At 43.0% G+C, this 16,472-nt stretch overlaps 1 protein-coding gene across 1 annotated transcript in view; it reads left to right on the top strand.

Moving 5' to 3' along the window:
- Positions 1–3,211, top strand: part of MS4A10 (membrane spanning 4-domains A10) — a 212,529-nt gene extending 209,318 nt beyond the window's left edge. Inside the window, exon 7 of the mRNA XM_069627731.1 lies at positions 2,660–3,211. Coding sequence (XP_069483832.1) covers positions 2,660–2,851 — 192 coding nt within the window. The 3' untranslated portion in view covers positions 2,852–3,211. The remainder of the gene's footprint in view (positions 1–2,659) is intronic.
- The last annotated feature ends 13,261 nt before the right edge of the window (positions 3,212–16,472 follow it).

The following is a 16,472-nucleotide window of genomic DNA, read 5'->3' as shown; positions in this document are numbered from 1 at the left end:
ATTGGATGATCTGGATGTCACATATACCAACTATGCGGATGACACCCAGATCTTCATACCACTGTCAGGGGCCTATGATAGAGACTTGGCCCTGGTGAACAGCATCTATCACATCATCCAGGCATGGATGGCCACACACGGCCTGTGCCTGAATGATGAGAAAACCGAGTTGCTTATTCTAGTCACTCCCAGCATCTTAGCCAAATTAGGTGACAAATACCGCTCCTTCCGTATCGATAGAAACAGTATCAAGCCTCTTAATGAAGTAAAAACCTTAGGCTTTTACCTCGATTCCTCACTGAATCTGGGAAACAAGTGAGTGGTACGGCTTCTTCCACAGTTTACACCTGTAGACTTAAACACACCTGTAAACCCCTCCTATCCTCAAAAACCTGCTTAACTCTGGTCAGAGCCTTAATACTATCTAAAATCGACTACTGTAATGCCCTATTCTTAGGTGCCAACAAACATGTCATCAAAAAACTTCAGATCCTGCAGAATAATGCACTAAGATCATCATTGAGTATTCCTCGCAGACAACATATCTCTTCAATAAGAATCCAACTCAGCTTCGCTCATGCACAAATGCCTTAACAATACAGCCCCCCAATACCTTATTGACAAATTCTCCAAAGCCCACACAGTGCGTCTCATCAGATCCTCCACCTCAGGTCGCCTCCAAATACCACGGTATAGACTTAAGAAAGCAGGAGGCAGCAGTTTCCCGGTTTTGGCCGCCCAACTCTGCAACTCACTTCCCATGACCGTAGGATCTGACCAACCCTTCTACAAAAAAGACATGAAGTGCTGGATCATCTCAAATGATGTTCCTTATTAGGCTGTGTACCGCGTGCTACCTGATCTTGCCTAGTCATTCAGCTGTATGAAAAAATTGTAAATATGTGAATAGAAGAATGTGCTGTATCTAACTTCCTGTAATGACCCTAACTCCATTCCACTGTAACTAACAATTTGGCCCTAATTCCATTGTCGTACTTCTATGTAATGATAAACTGTGTAACTATGATAATGAATATTCATGTAATGCGCCCAGATACCTCAGGGCGTTGTGCGCACTATAAATAAATAAATAAACAATCAAATAATGCGAGAGGCCCGCGTACACCATTGACGTCTGGTATACCACAAGCCAGCTGTAAAGTAACAGCAACAAGACAGAAATCTTAATTGTCGGCACACCCAATGCCTGTAAGTCGCTTAACAATCAATACACATCCTTCCAGATCGACAAGTGTATAATTCTGGTCTCATCCACAGTAAAGACACTAGTGGTCTACCTTGATGCCTCACTCACCATGTCGAGACAAGTAAGCACCAATGCCTCTTTTGCAGCATACGTCACTAAGGTCCTCAATGCAGCCAGACCCTTCCTCACAAAAAATAACTGCCCTACCATTGCCCAGGATATCATTGGCTCCAAGATCAACTATTTCAGCATCCTATTTACAGGCACCTCAGCTGGAAATATTCATAAACTTCAAGTCATACAAATGAATGCCTTGAGGGCAGCCCTCAATACCCGAATCGAGAACACATCTCCAAAACCAGAAGGGAAGCTCACTGGCTCCCCATCCAGGAGCGTATCATCTTTAAAACATTATCCATTGCCCACAAGTGCCTCTCCAATACAGCACCCCCTGTCAGGTAAACAGCTTGGGTGTTAGTCCATTGTTTGTCACGACATAGGAAATTGGTTGCGTTGGAAAAGGGGGAGGGTAGAACTTCTGAGTATCCTACGAAGTATGATGGGAAAAAGGTGTTATGAGAAAGGGGGTACCGCATCTCATCCGTCGGTGTCCCACTTCCACTCCCCGGGGACCCCCCATCCAGGTAATCTTCCCGCACAGGTCCACCCCCAGGAATGGGATCCAATAGCGATGGCCCTGTCCTGGCCCCCTGAATGACAGATCCCCAAGGACTCGTCAGGGAGACACCTTCAGGTTTCTCACAGCTCCTTCCCTGGGATAATTTCACATTACCTGCAGCCTTTTATTTGTAGAAGCTTGCGGCAAGTCCTGAAGAATGGAAAAGGTATCATCCGGAAGACCAGGTTGATGGTGAAGCTCTTTCTGGCTAACACCTGGACTAGACATCCCTCTTACAGATTGAGACCAAGATTAGTTCTCCCTTGCCTTGACCCAAGAGGACCAACCAAGTCACAAGCCCTCGAGATCCCTGCCCTTGTGAAAGTGTTTTGCTTGTTCCCTGTGCAGAGATAACATAAAGAGTTGAGCACACTGGGCACAGAAGGAACCTCAAATGAATTGCATCCAAGAACTGCAGCTGTTAAATACAAGCACTAGAATTAATTTCAAAGAACCACAAGTTAATGAAGGCACTGACGAGTGATTTTCCTGTCTAAATGCCCCATCGCTCCATCTGAAATGTGTCTCCTCTAGTCCAGACAGTCTTCACCACACCCTAGTTTCAGCAGTCCTTCTCCAGCAACTCTTAGTGCCAAGTAGCTCCATGGCTAGTTTTCATCAAATTATTAATTTCCGTCACATGTGCATGGATTTCACAGTATTTAAATAATGAATAGTGATACTATGATGGTAGGGCTTCAATGTTTGTGATGCAAACGTTGATGGACGATGGGAAAGGTTGTCACAATATAACAATACTCTCTTACTTACAGCCTATGATAATAGTGCAGAGCGGTCCTGCACATGATGCTGTAATCCACATGGCACCGACAGCAGCGACGTCCACGCCACAAGTACCAATGCCACAACAGTTTCCTGCAGTGGAGCCTTCAAGCTATCCAATGCAGGCTGATGTCTTGCCATTTAATATGGAGCCTGGCCACTACCCTGAGGTGAAACCTTGAGCGGCGTCTCCGGACTCACCAGAGGAATATCGCTAATACGCTCATGTACCACTCAATAGAAGGTGGATACACAAGTGGACATGTGTCTTGTACGCGTGAGAGCAGCTTTGAATGTTTAGGCAATGACTGTTGATTCGGAAGAGCCAGGTTCAATTCTTATCATGAAATAAATTGACCTCCCTGGCAGTTCCTTCTGCACCACAGACAAACAAATGCCCATTTGTTTAGACTTTTAAATATATTGACCTTCGTGAATAATGTACTCTGAAAAACAGATTTTATAAAGTCACAGTGGTATATGGACGACTTAATAGGCATATTTTGTTCCAGAATACAGGTATGCAATAAAAAAATGCAATGCTTTAATTTGTCTGGAATGTATTTTAAGAATTCATCAACTATATTTAGATTGTGACTTTGAATGATTGTCAAGGGTTTTGAACATACATTGGTGTGAAGAAGTTACTGAAACATAGACAGAGGAAATAAGATACTGGTTTGTGCATGAAAGTCAAAGGCGGGAATAGATGATCGGGGCAAGGAATGAATGAATACTTGAGATGAGAGAGGAGAAGAAGAGGAAATGTGAGAAGTGAGAGGTGAACAAAGGAAATGGGTGAAAAAGGATATGTTAAAAGAGGGACTCAGACTTTGGGGAAGGGAAGGAAGGAAGGAAGGAAGGAAGGAAGGAAGGAAGGAAGGAAGGAAGGAAGGAAGGAAGGAAGGAAGGAAGGAAGGAAGGAAGGAAGGAAGGAAGGAAGGAAGGAAGGAAGGAAGGAAGGAGGGAGGGAGGGAGGGAGGGAGGGAGGGAGAGAGGGAAGGAAGGACCACTAAAAATATCATAATACTTGTTTTAAGAATTGGTATAAGCTTCAATACTATTTAAACAAGCATTAGCAATAGCAACAGTTTGGGCTATAGTTTGGGCATAGTTCTTTTAAAAACGGCCAAAAAGTAGTTTGTACAAATTTGTGATATCTTGGTTCGGTCAACAGACTCACTTCACTATTTGATTCGCAGACACCTCCTGGACCAATCAGTGACAGTCATAATGTCTGTGAACATCGTACATGCCCACTGATTGGTGGCTCATATTTTTTTAAACGGTCACCGCGGTAAAAACATATTGAAAAACACAACATTGCACTTGTCAAACTAATGAAACAATCTCTGGGGAGGTGAGGCGTGATGGGGATGGGATATGGCCATAGAAAAAGTAAAAAAAAAACTGGTGGTTTTTCAATTTGAAGTCTGCAAAAAGTTTGGGGGGGCAGCCCTGTGATGTTCACGAACATCTCAGATGTTCGGTGGCATCCATACATATTTTTGCATTACAGGTTTGGTGAAAAGTAGTTTTTGCATGGCTTATAACTTTGGCGCCACTCAATGATACATTTTGTGATACCATTCTAGTTTGGTGCTGTTTTGCCAAAACGGTACAAAATTGAAGGGGTGGTCCCAAAATATTTGAAAGGCTTATAAATGTGGTGTTTGTTTATGAATCTGCACATAAGTTTGCAAAAGATTTAAGACCCAGATTTAGAGGGGTGGGTTGAACATTTTTAGATGGCTTATAACTTTGCTGCCGTTTGACGAATGTGCACTAAAGATTTTAGAAAAATTATAGACCCAACCTTGAATGTTTGTGGAAAGTCTGAATGGATTTTGTCAAGTTGGAGCTAAGTTATATGACTATTTTATGTACTTACATTTTGACACTTTTCAAAAAATAAGACATGGGGGGATTTGCAGCAGAGTCATGGAAGGTGCATACCGCTGCATACACTCTGGCAATGTTAATCAGCAGATAATTACTGAGCACGCCGAACAAGGCGCCCACGTGTTCACCAGGCCACCCATTAAAATCATTAACTACCCTTATTTGCAATGATAGCGGGACAAGATATTGGGATATCATGACAGACTCATTTCCACAACCTCACAGCAATGACTGGCCCACAATCCATACACTTTGAGAAATACCCAAGAGAGTCGAAACACGTGTTGGCTGACTTCTAACAATAAATATAGCACCAACAATGGTTTTGAAGACTGCTTTATCACAACAGTTACTTACTGAATAACCCAGCGCTCCGGTGAACAGGGCTGACTCTCCTATTCGAAACCCAACATTTAAAGAAGCAAGGGAACCTTCACAAAAGAACCCCATCACTAGCAGCAGGGTAATTTGTTTAAAGTACTAGATGAAGCGCAGTGATCTACCAATTCTACTACCCTGCAATTACTTTATAATCATGTACTCTGATTTTATTATTGGGGCATGCAGCATGGCAGAAGCCATAGGTTTGAATGGGAAAAAGTATTTTGCTTGTGGCTACAGCATGAAGTGCTGTGCTGAATTACAACAAACCTGCGCGAGAAGCATCAGCAAGGACTTGAAAGCATGCTGTTAAAATCTGTCTTGTGTTTTATTTTATTTTTCCAAATTGTCCAAATATAAGCACAACAAATAGTGATGTAAGTTTGGTGCATGGACAATGGGCGTGGCCCTCAGCAAGGACGAATGCCTACTCTGATTTACTTATTGGGGCATGCGGCATGGCCGAAGCTGTAGGTTTAAATGGAAAAAACAATTCTGCTTGTGGCTGCAGCGCGGAGTGCTGGACGGGATTGCAGCAAACTTGCAGGAGGAGTATCAGCAAGGACCTGAAAGGATGCTTTTGAAAATCTGTGCTGTGTTTTACTTTTTTGAAAGTGTCGAAACACAAGTACCAAAAATTATGATATAACCTTTCTGCCGTGGGCATTGGGCCCGGCCCTCGGCAAGGACAAATGTCTACTCTGATTTGCCTATTGGGGTATGTGGCACGGGATGAAGCCCATGCCCCATGGATTGTTGAGACTGGCCATGGAAGCCATGAGCACTGGCCATTGGTTACATTATGAGTGTATAGTACAGTGAACTAGGATGCTGAGTAGGTGCAGTGGATAACAGGGGTGGTTTTGTGGGGCTGCGGCTATGGTCGAGCGTCATGCCCTAGGCAATTGAATAATTACTTGTATCCCCAGCATGCGCTGCTGATAACGACACACATAAGTATGCATTGCAAAAAATATGTTTGTTAAAGGAGGTTTATAGTTCTTTCATATATGTTAAAAGAGGAATTATTAATAACATAGTGATGTAACATTATGAAACATTTTCACTTATAAAAAGCGATTGAATTGACAGAAATAATTTTGTTAAAGGGACATTACAGTTAAGATGTACCCCACCCTTGGGACTCCTCTGCCCCAGCAATTAGATAGTGGCCTCTCACCTTGGCATCCTTTGGCACTTCCCTCCTGGGCTCCAATGAGCACTTGTCCATCCATACTGTCCCTTTTATTTATGCACTTCTCTCACTACACAATGCATATGTGCATATATGAGAGCACTATGTACAATTTTGTGGTATAAGTATGAGAAATGTAGAAGCAAAAGATTTGTAGAAAATTGTTAAGTGGCAGTTGGTGGGTGGAGGTTTAATATTTTTATAGGCTATATGTAGAGTTTTACTAAGTGATTGGTGGATATAGGTGTGAATGGTTTAAATCAGGCAATGAGGGAGTGTTACACACATAACAGTAAAAAGAGTAGAAGGGATGTCTTGTGTGATGGTGTGTGTGTGTGTGTGTGTGTGTGCAATGCGGGTTTTCTAATAAAACATGGGATAGACAGGGAGATACAGAGACTGTGGATAGTCATAAAGGGCAATGGATTATGGTGTTTATTGAATTCTAGAGGGAAGAATGTCAGACAGAAAATAGTTTTGTGCTTTTTTCCTTTTCTCTAGTATACAATTGTCCATTATTTTCATTAGCATAGTAGAAAATGGTAAAAGTAATGTTGGAGAATCCTATTGAATCTAACTACTTTACTGAAAAATGTAAAGTGAATGGACTCTATAAGCTTATTGTTTTGTTCTATTATTTTAACTGTGAAAGGTTGTTCCTAAAAGAACCCTTTTTTTTCCTTGAGAGGCTCGAAAGTAAGGTGGGGAGAGAAACAAGGGAAGGGGCACCAACCACAGATTTTGAGGGGCAGGTGGACTGGGGAAGATGTTGCGCGTGTGTGAAATCTAAGGTAAGGCGGCAGTGTTTCTCATGCTCCTTGATTACAGTTTCAAAAGGACTTCGAAATTGCTCACCCATTCAGAGTGCTGTGTTGCGGTATATACAGAGTACTGTTGTCTTAGAAGAATATGGATCAACAGCCTCTTTTATCATATGCAAGGTACTTGTGGGATTTTGTGTCCCAAAGAAGTAGGCTGTATGGGTACAGTATTGGTTGAGGAAGATGAGGTAGAGGAAGACAGTTTACTACTTCCTAAGAAAGGACCAGCCTTTCTGAGACCATTGCAGTGGTTGGATTTGGTGTGGTGGCACATGGAAGTGGTCCTGTAGTAGTACTACCTAGGTTGCCCGCGCCTGAGCGTGCATTTCACTTTGGTACCTTTAGCCTTTGGTACATTCTCAACAGTGGTAAAGAACTGCCACACCCATGATTCGCTCTGAGTGCTAGAGGTAGGCACCTCCTCTACCTCATCTTCCTGGTCCTATTCATTGTCTTTTGAAGTATTGTGCTTCTTTTGTTGTGTAGGTCCTCCAGCTGATGGTGGTGGTGGTGGCTCTTGGGGAGGCGGGATGGCGATAGCTGATGCCATTTTAAGCTAAATAGCAGTTTCGCTAATATTCTTCCAAGTATGTGCTCTGTGCTAAATTGTTGATGGATAATGGGTAAGAATAGGTGTAGGAGCTGTGCAAGGGTACATTTCCAGTTTAAAACTTCCTAGATCAGATTGAAATGCTGTTTTGAGATGTTAGCGACGCACTGACCTGTACGTGAAGTGCGGACGCATTCATAAACACATCATCATGCTATCCGCGCATGGTTACGTGTCACTGTTCGGAAAGTCCACAATGACGTCAGACGTTTACGAACATTGACAAACACAAAAACAGTGGAAAAAGTTTCAAAGTGTATAGAAGTGTTACAAATGATGCCAAAAGGTGGGGAATAGCAGGGTTTTGAGGTGAAACTTTATAAATTGGACAAACATTTTGCTATATTGGGGTATGATATTAGTAACTTGTAGAAAATTAGGGTGCACTGGTCAAATCCCATGAAATTCAGTGACAAAACATTGTTAAAGGGACGTTATAGTTAAGTTGCACTAATAAAAACCTATGAAATTCAATGAAAAAACGTTGTTAAAGGGACATTATGGTTACAAGTAAAACCGTGAAAAAAAAGAGCAATTCACCAGTTATGATAAGCTAAGCAACTATAACTCGCACTACCAAACACCCATTACATGAAAGATTACATTTTCATTGACATTTGAAATACGATAGCTTGGTTATTTTCTGACAATCCCATATTTTCGCACAATCAGGCGATTACAATACTAGTCAGTGACTGTAATTGTGCCAGCTTTGTGTGAATAGTAGGGGGGATAGAATCCAGAGAGCATTTTGCATAACATGAATGCACATGACAGTCATTGTCATTGACTACTTAAGCAATATAACATAAGCAGGGGGACATTACAGGTCAGGTAATGCGTCTGGGCATCAGTTACAAGTAAAGGCTTTAACGTAAGCCCTGGGTGATTACCGGACCGATAATGCCCCCTGCAAGGGTTATATTGCTATTAGTACCCTGGTACATTGTACTGCGGTACTAATAGAGTTTTTATCTCAAGTTCAGAAATGACGTGTTTGCCGTTTCTCAGCTTGAGATAAAAACTACAAATCAAGATTGCCACCATGGATAGGGGAGAAGGAAACTACATATAGTGCCTTCTCCCTTTCCATGGTGGCCATTGCTGGATCAGGGATGTGCTGGAAACACCAGTGTTTCCGGCACCCACAAGGGATGCTGCCTTTTCCCATATCCCTCCCATTTTTCCTGTAACTAAACTGCTGCATCTGCTCAATAATTCCTTATGCAGGCAAAGATGGCTGGCTGATAGTATGGCTTTATTACCTGTGCGCTGTCTAGCACCTGTGGAAATGTCATCAGGGGATGTGCCATTTTTGCCTTCCATTTTTCTTGCGACAGAACACTTTTCAGCTGCAAGTAAGCAAAGAATGGATATTTTCCCATCTCCATTTCTCTCTATTGCATTTAATCGAGGAGCTTCTCAAGGAGATGACCATCTGGATAGTTTACCTGTGGTCTTACCCTCTCACCAAATTTCACCCAACGGCCCAAGTGTGGGGTGTTGCATGGCTATGTTCGGCAGGTGTTTTCTCAAGACCCATAGCCACTCTCCTACTGTAACTGAATGCATGATCATGCTCTCGAACTAAACCAATTGCCTTCCAGCAGGTGATCTTGGCTGAAAATACACAAACCTGAGCTTATCAGCCAGGTAGTAGGCCTCTATATCCAGCCCCAAGTGCTCTGCTTATGTTACAAAACAAAAAAAGCAGAGTGTTGTTTGCCTGATTCAACAATGAAGACTGTGCTCTGCTAGAGTGAATTATCAGGGAATTTGAATGCCTGGCGCTCAGCCACAATCTCGGCCACTCACAGAAGATGAAAGCGCTTGGATACCCAGTTTGTAAGCCCTGCACAAACTGCAAAGTGCAAACAGAGATATAATTGTGAACCGATTCTCAATAAGATGCGGCTGAGACTCAGACTCCCGCAGTATTACGGCTAGCATGCACGCAACCTGCAGTGTTTGGATTCAGCAGCCCACAAAGGTTTCCTGATATTCCAAACCCTACAAAATAGTTGTGGCTGTTTATAAAATATATTTAATACTGTTCTCTTTGGGTAAAAGGGTCATCATTCCCTGCACACTTGTGACATACTGAAACATTCCATTCAGCCTCTTTAAGTCCTAGTAATCTAGGGATTGTTTCTTAGCATACTGCATGTAGTGGCATTCTCAGTTTTCAGAACATAAATGGATCATAGAGAACTACAGAAGCTGTCACTGATGTCCAGATAAAAATACCATGCCTCTCCCTGCCCCTCCCCGCATTGTCCATTGCAAACTGTTTGGCTTTTTATCCTATTTTATTTTTAAAGTGTGCTCTGAAATGCAGCATTTTAACCCATTGTTTTAAAAAATCTCCTGGGGAGAGAACCCCCCACTCCTGAACACTCCTTGATTGCTTCAGGCTCCCTCGCTGTGCTAGGTTGCTTTGGCATATCTGGGGGAAATATCAATGTGCCTCCACTTACAAAATTCACCAGCCGCCACTGGCCCAGGGACTGTGGTGGGAGCAGGGTGGGTAGAGCCCAGGGACTGTGGTGGGGTGGGGAAAGCCCAGGGACTGGGCTTGGAGTGGGAAGAGGGAGTCTAGAGACTGTGATGGGAGCAGGTGGGGGTGCCCAGTCACTATACTGGCAGCAGATTGCAGCAACGGCGCACAATATTTCATAGTCCATTTGGCATTTTTGGGGGCCCGGCCTGTCCACATTTTGCTCACGGGGGGGGGCCAGTCCGAAAAAGTTTGAAGACTACTGCCCTACAGGAATGTGGTACCACATTTTCTTTTTTATGTTTTATTTGATCATGGAGTTTCAATGTGCATGTAGACTGTTTGTTATGCTATTGTCCTCATTATTTTGTATGCCATTTGGACACAGCCCATTTTGGATTAGAAGCAGGCAGGTAGGACACATTGAATTATTATCATTTTGGACATGGTCAAGCCTTTGTAGATAATTCATTCCTATGCATACTTGTGTATGTGTTTCTTTTCGATTTAGTATTTCAGAATGTTTTCACGAGGAAGGACATATGTCTGAAATGCACTGGATCAGTATCAATGTCTTTTGCCTGTGTTTTAAGAATGAAAACATTCATGTAAATTGTTTGGATTATGTTTCAAAACAGGGATTGATCGACACACTTTTTGTTGTGAAGTTTCTTTTTGAATATCTAGCTTATTAATATAACATGTGAATGAATTTACCAGAATCATTACATGGTTTTTCCATGAGAGGTTCCAAGTTCCTGACAGGATTTGCCAGGAATATAATTTAATACCAGTTTTCCCCAGGTGCAGAGGGGGCTATCTTGGCCATAGGATCACATAGTTCATATAACAGTTTATGAATTGAGATACGTTATACATGATGCCCACTCTATCCTTAGTCGGTTTACCCACCCTTGCAGTAGTCATCCCTAAGATGTGGCCTAGTGACCTCGGTCCAATTCCCACTTCGATAAAGAAAATCAAACATCTTGACGTGATCTTTGACTAACATGTCGCCTTCCTCCAACAAACGAATTCAGACAGTGATCATATCTAGGCTGGGTCATTGTAGTAGCCTGCTGTTGGGTCTCCCAAAATAGAGACTGATGGCCCCAAAATAGGGTACAGTGACTCCTTTTCAGTCTATTGTAGTGTTTTCCCTCACTAGTATGGAATTCTGGTGTCAGGTACACATCCATCTGCTTCACCAAATATTTTCCAACCCGAACCCTACAGTACAATGCTGAAAACAAGTTGATCCTTTGCTCCCACAGACAGACACGAGTTGGCAAGGGAAGCCTAACGTTTCGGGCGCACACCTTTGTGACGCTTCCCTGCTGAAGGAAAACCAGGCCAAATCCCTGGAAAGTCAGGACAACTCTTCTACTTAGGAAAGCATGTCTGGATTTGGTCTGATTAGACTATATGCTTCTGTACATCACGCCCTAATAATGTGCTTGTATTGATATTGTAACTTTTTAAGTTATACATTATCAAGATAGTAATGTGCTGTTTGCACAACACTGTGGCTGCTTTGACAATCTGCTCTTTTTCGCTATCCTGTTTTTTCCCTTATCACACTCCCACTCTACACTCCCACATTACCTTATTTCCCCAAACCTGTATATGCTCTGAAGATATACACTTTGGCGCATTAAAAAACACCAAATAAATGATTAAAAAAACTCTTTCCGCAAGTTTCTTGTGCAGGGATGTCATTTCACCAAAATGCCAGGGGTAGCAGAAGGGACATCACATGACCTTTGACCTCTGATGACATCACAGAAAGTGATGTCATTTGACTCCCCCCCCCCCCACCTCGAAGTCACATCATGAGAAGCGCTGGAACACGACCTTTCACCCCTTGACAAAACAGGAAAGGACATCACATATTGTTCCTAAGTGCACTACGAGAAAAATGGTTGCGATATCACTATATTGTTATATACATTTCATAGAAGAATAGATCAGCATATGTATGGTTAATATCAGTGTGTATAGGACCATATCACCAAATGACTGTGAATGCAAGCAGACGTCCAAGGCCAAATGAGAATGATATGTTATTATATAGCACTTACGCTTAAGCGCTTATATCTACAATATCACCCAACCTGTGTTGGTTCTCATTTATCGACATCAGAAGGGTGAACAGGCTAAATCAGTCACTGACCACCTGAAGTGTGCCTGGAAATAAACCTTTATGAGTCTGGCAATTACTGTACAGAATTCCAGAAAGACACATTCTGCGTTATTCCTATCCTTTCTTATTTAGCGTCACTGCTCAAAGTGATACACTTGTGGAACCCCATTTTTTTTTGTTGATAGGCCTGAACAAGAAACACATCCACTCCAAAAATAAAGAGCCACATGACACTGGCCACAGCCCAGAGGCTTACATTTAAAAAATAAAAATAAAAAAGTTAAACAAAAAAAAAGTTTACAAATAAAATCTTTTTTTCCCCTAGGGCTAGCAAGGGAGACCACAGGGTTAGAAAGGGAGACCTCAGGGGTCGCAACTGCGACCCCTGGAGACCCCCAGATGACGTCCCTGTTCCCCCTCGTTCCATAGGCCCGTTTGGTGTCTCCTCAGTGTCCTATTTTCATTGTTACAGGCAGTCGACCTCATCTCACTTTAAACATTGATTGGGCAGAACAATGGAGCATCAATTGAACATCACACTGGCTCCCCTCTTCGGGTGTCTCTTGCAGTCCCCTGATGGTTGCCAGGACAGGAATTGATGCTTGATCCATCTAGTACACATGTGTGCACACCTTGACATGCGTACTAAATGCAGTACAATCCTTTATACATAAATAAAATGCCTGGCACGAAAGCTGTAATATTCTACCTATAGTTGATGTAAGGACTGTTATGGCATCATGTATCGTCTGCTTTTAATGAATGATACTCTACTGCAGGCTGGTATTACGGGCTTCGTAGTTTGCCACACTGTTACCGCAGGTTGGGCTCTCTCATTTCCCCATTTCCATGGTCGATGGTGGTCATTCTTCATTTGTGTGCCCATTGCCGTGGTCTTCCCTGGCACACACTTCTCGCAATGGATCAAGTAGCACTCTGCTAATAATCCAAACATGGCTGCTTCCATTCCCCACAAACTGCCTACTGCAACATGGCGGATACAGCCTCAGGTCATCTTATTCCAGAACACACTTACAAGTGGTTAAAGAGGGCAGACACCATGTATTGCTGGCGAGTTCTAGTGGAAATTGCCATACATGTAATCTGGTGTGCCGAATTGTGTTTTCTTGTGCTAATTTTCTTGTTTTGGTCCATGTTTTTTATTAGCAGCAGTAGGTCTTGTTCCAAAGTGCCAAGCACTGGGGAACAACTCGATGGCTCGTTAGAACACTTCCAGTACTGAAACAACGCCATATCAGCTGGTCCTACTGGCATCCCTCGGTCTTGATATAACAAGGGGCCTGATTCAAGGAACTTTTAGCGTGGTGTAAAGTGACTTTTCACTGTTGCAAAGTGACTTTTTACAGCGCAAGGTGCCATGCCAAGTCACATTGCTCAAGTGCAAAGTCATTTTGCACTGTGCTAAAAGTTCCATGAATGGGTCCCAAGACCACTTGGACTGAACTGGGCAAAGAATAACGCAGGGCATTGTAAGAATGCGTCACATGCTTGCTAACACAACAAACTGATCAAGTCCAGGGGAACCTGCACAAAAAGTAAAGTAAAGCAATGGAAAAGTAAGTAGAACATATGGTCATTTGTACCTCTCTGAGCAGGCACAGGAGCAGGCAAGGTTGGGAAGCAAACATAAGCAAACTTTGAGAGGAAACTGAAAGGGGGCAGTCATTATACGTCCCATGCCACAAGAAATACACGGAAAACCAGGAGTCGGAATTAATACCAATGAAGTTTGTGGCGAAACAGAGTGTGCAAATCATGATTTTAAATATTCTGATTAAAACATATAGGGCCTCATAACGAGTTTGGAGGTAGCCATGCCCTTAATAAGGGCATGGCTACCCCCAAACCTGGGTCCGGGTTCCCTGAATGGGGAAATACCGGGCCATTCCGACCTTGGTGGGCTGGTATTTCCCCATTCAGGGAACAAGGACTCGGTTCATCCCCATTGCCATTTGAGCCCCCATAGGGCTCAATGGGAATGGGGAGCATACTAACAACGGGCCGTTAATGACGGGCCCGTTGTTAGCATGCTGGGCTACTTGGGGGAGCCGCTCAGGACGTCTGGTAAAACCAGGCGTCCTGAGCGGGTCCCGCAAGCGGACCTGGTAAAGGGGCGGTAAGGGGTTAACGGCTCCGGCACCTTTACCGGCGCCGTTAACCCCTTACCGCACTTCTCGTAATGAGGCCCATAGAAATACCAGCTACGTAAGCACCAAGATGAAGTGAGCACACCTGACATTTTAAGGCATACATACATATAAAATTCAGTATATAGATGTTTTTCAATAATAGGTGAAATGGGTGAAAGAAGGAAACACTCCCGCCATGGAGTCCAGACAAAGGACTATGCTCTGCATTCGTTTTAAAACCAGGCGCTTGTACAGATATCTGTCCAATTGAAGAAGACACCATAATCCATGAGACTGACAGACAAGCTTTGAGGGCTTTCAAAGGATTTCCTGCTGCAGGTTCTAGGACTTCTAGAAAATGTGTGAGGAAGGCGGCCATTTCAATTATTCTATAATTGTCATTTTATATGCACAACATCCCAGCGTTCTTTCAAATTATATTCAAGTATAAATGCAACTAGTGGTGCAGTGGCGTCTGTGTTTTCCAAAGATAATGTTGAAAGAGAGGAAGTAGAGTTCCAAGATCTTATTGTGGTTCCATTATTTTGTAAAATCTGGCCTCCTACTATGTACAGGCTGTACAGGCTGTGGCAGATCGAAATGGCGATAATGAACATGACTCCAAAGTGGCCCATGAGCAGGGGTGTTTATGTGAACCACACATATATTGAGCTTAAAAGTTTAAAAAAATGGAAGGGGACAACAATGCATATTAATAGATGAAAGAAATTGTTTTACTGCTTAAAAAAAGCTCAAGTAAAATGGTTAGCTTCGAAGAGCATTTGAAGTTTAATGGAAGGCTATGTTTCTGCTGCCACCTAGAAGTGTCGCAACTGTGAGCATGGCTCTATAAAGTAGCAGAACTATTTACAGGAACAAATAAAACACTGGATCTCTGTTAACATTAGTCCCTGCTCCCTTCGACCTCTGCAAGATTCAAGACCTCCTTTGAACCCCCAAATGGCGTAGAGTACATTGAAATGGTGTGGGTCCGCAGAGCACACAGAATCCGGGTATGAGTGTGGTAAGCCTTATTGTCCAACTGGTGCTTCCAGAACAAATGAGGTAAGTACAAAAGGTAAGTTGTATCCACACCCTACCAGCCAGTTCTCTTTTACCAACGGACACTCATGGAACGCTCAACAATCCCCCACACCTAACATTCCACTCTGACCTCACAGGCACACTGACATCATAAGCCTCGGGTGCTCAGGTTAACAGCAACACCATGCTAACTGTTCCCCGTTACTCCATCAACACAGAACTAGAAGGGAGAACACAACTAGAGAACACAGCTACCAACCAACCTAGCAAAAACCACTGCTCATTCATTATCCTAAGGGAAGCCAGAACCAGCATAAGCTTTCAACACTCAGCCGCCATCCGACCCAACCAACAGACAAGAACACACGCCCCCCACGACAACTTACCAGTGGCCACCCACCAAGTAAGTTGATGGTAAAGGACCCATATGCAAGGAAAAGGCAACAGGAATAACCCCATTGCACGCATGCAATAAACCCTTATGATGCACAGGCAGACAATGACAACTTGCCCGCACATGAAAATATGCAACCAGTAATAACGCACTACACAACATATGGTGTCACATAACATACATGATTCATAAACAGTACACATCCCTCCAGAAATTAAAATCACACACCTTCTAACCTGGCCTCGAGGAATCATCTAACGAGACTGTGTTCTAAATTGACCTCGTGGAAAAATCCACAGCCAAAACTCTGAAATATTCTCCAATGATGTTCCTTGCAATAAAAATAATCATCAACCAAAATAACAATGGCACAAACGCTGATTATGATCCATTCAACATAAAGTTGCAACCAAAAATTCAACCATGCAGCAAACACTGAAGATGATCCTTGCAATGCAACACGCAGTTGAAAGCAAGTATAACCATGCAGCAAACGCTGATGATGATCTTTGCAACATGCTGTTCAAACCAAAATCTAACCATGCAGCAAACGCTGAGGATGATCCTTGCAATGCAACACGCAGTTGCAACCAAAGTATAACCATGCAGCAAACGCTGATTATGATCCTTGCAATGCAACACGCAGTTGCAACCAAAGTATAACTA

Source organism: Ambystoma mexicanum, chromosome 12, assembly GCF_040938575.1.
Source record: "Ambystoma mexicanum isolate Mex_15411 chromosome 12, UKY_AmexF1_1, whole genome shotgun sequence".
Taxonomy (NCBI): domain Eukaryota; kingdom Metazoa; phylum Chordata; class Amphibia; order Caudata; family Ambystomatidae; genus Ambystoma; species Ambystoma mexicanum.
The sequence above is the reverse complement of the archived record's forward strand: the minus strand, read 5'-3'. Positions and strand labels throughout refer to the sequence as shown.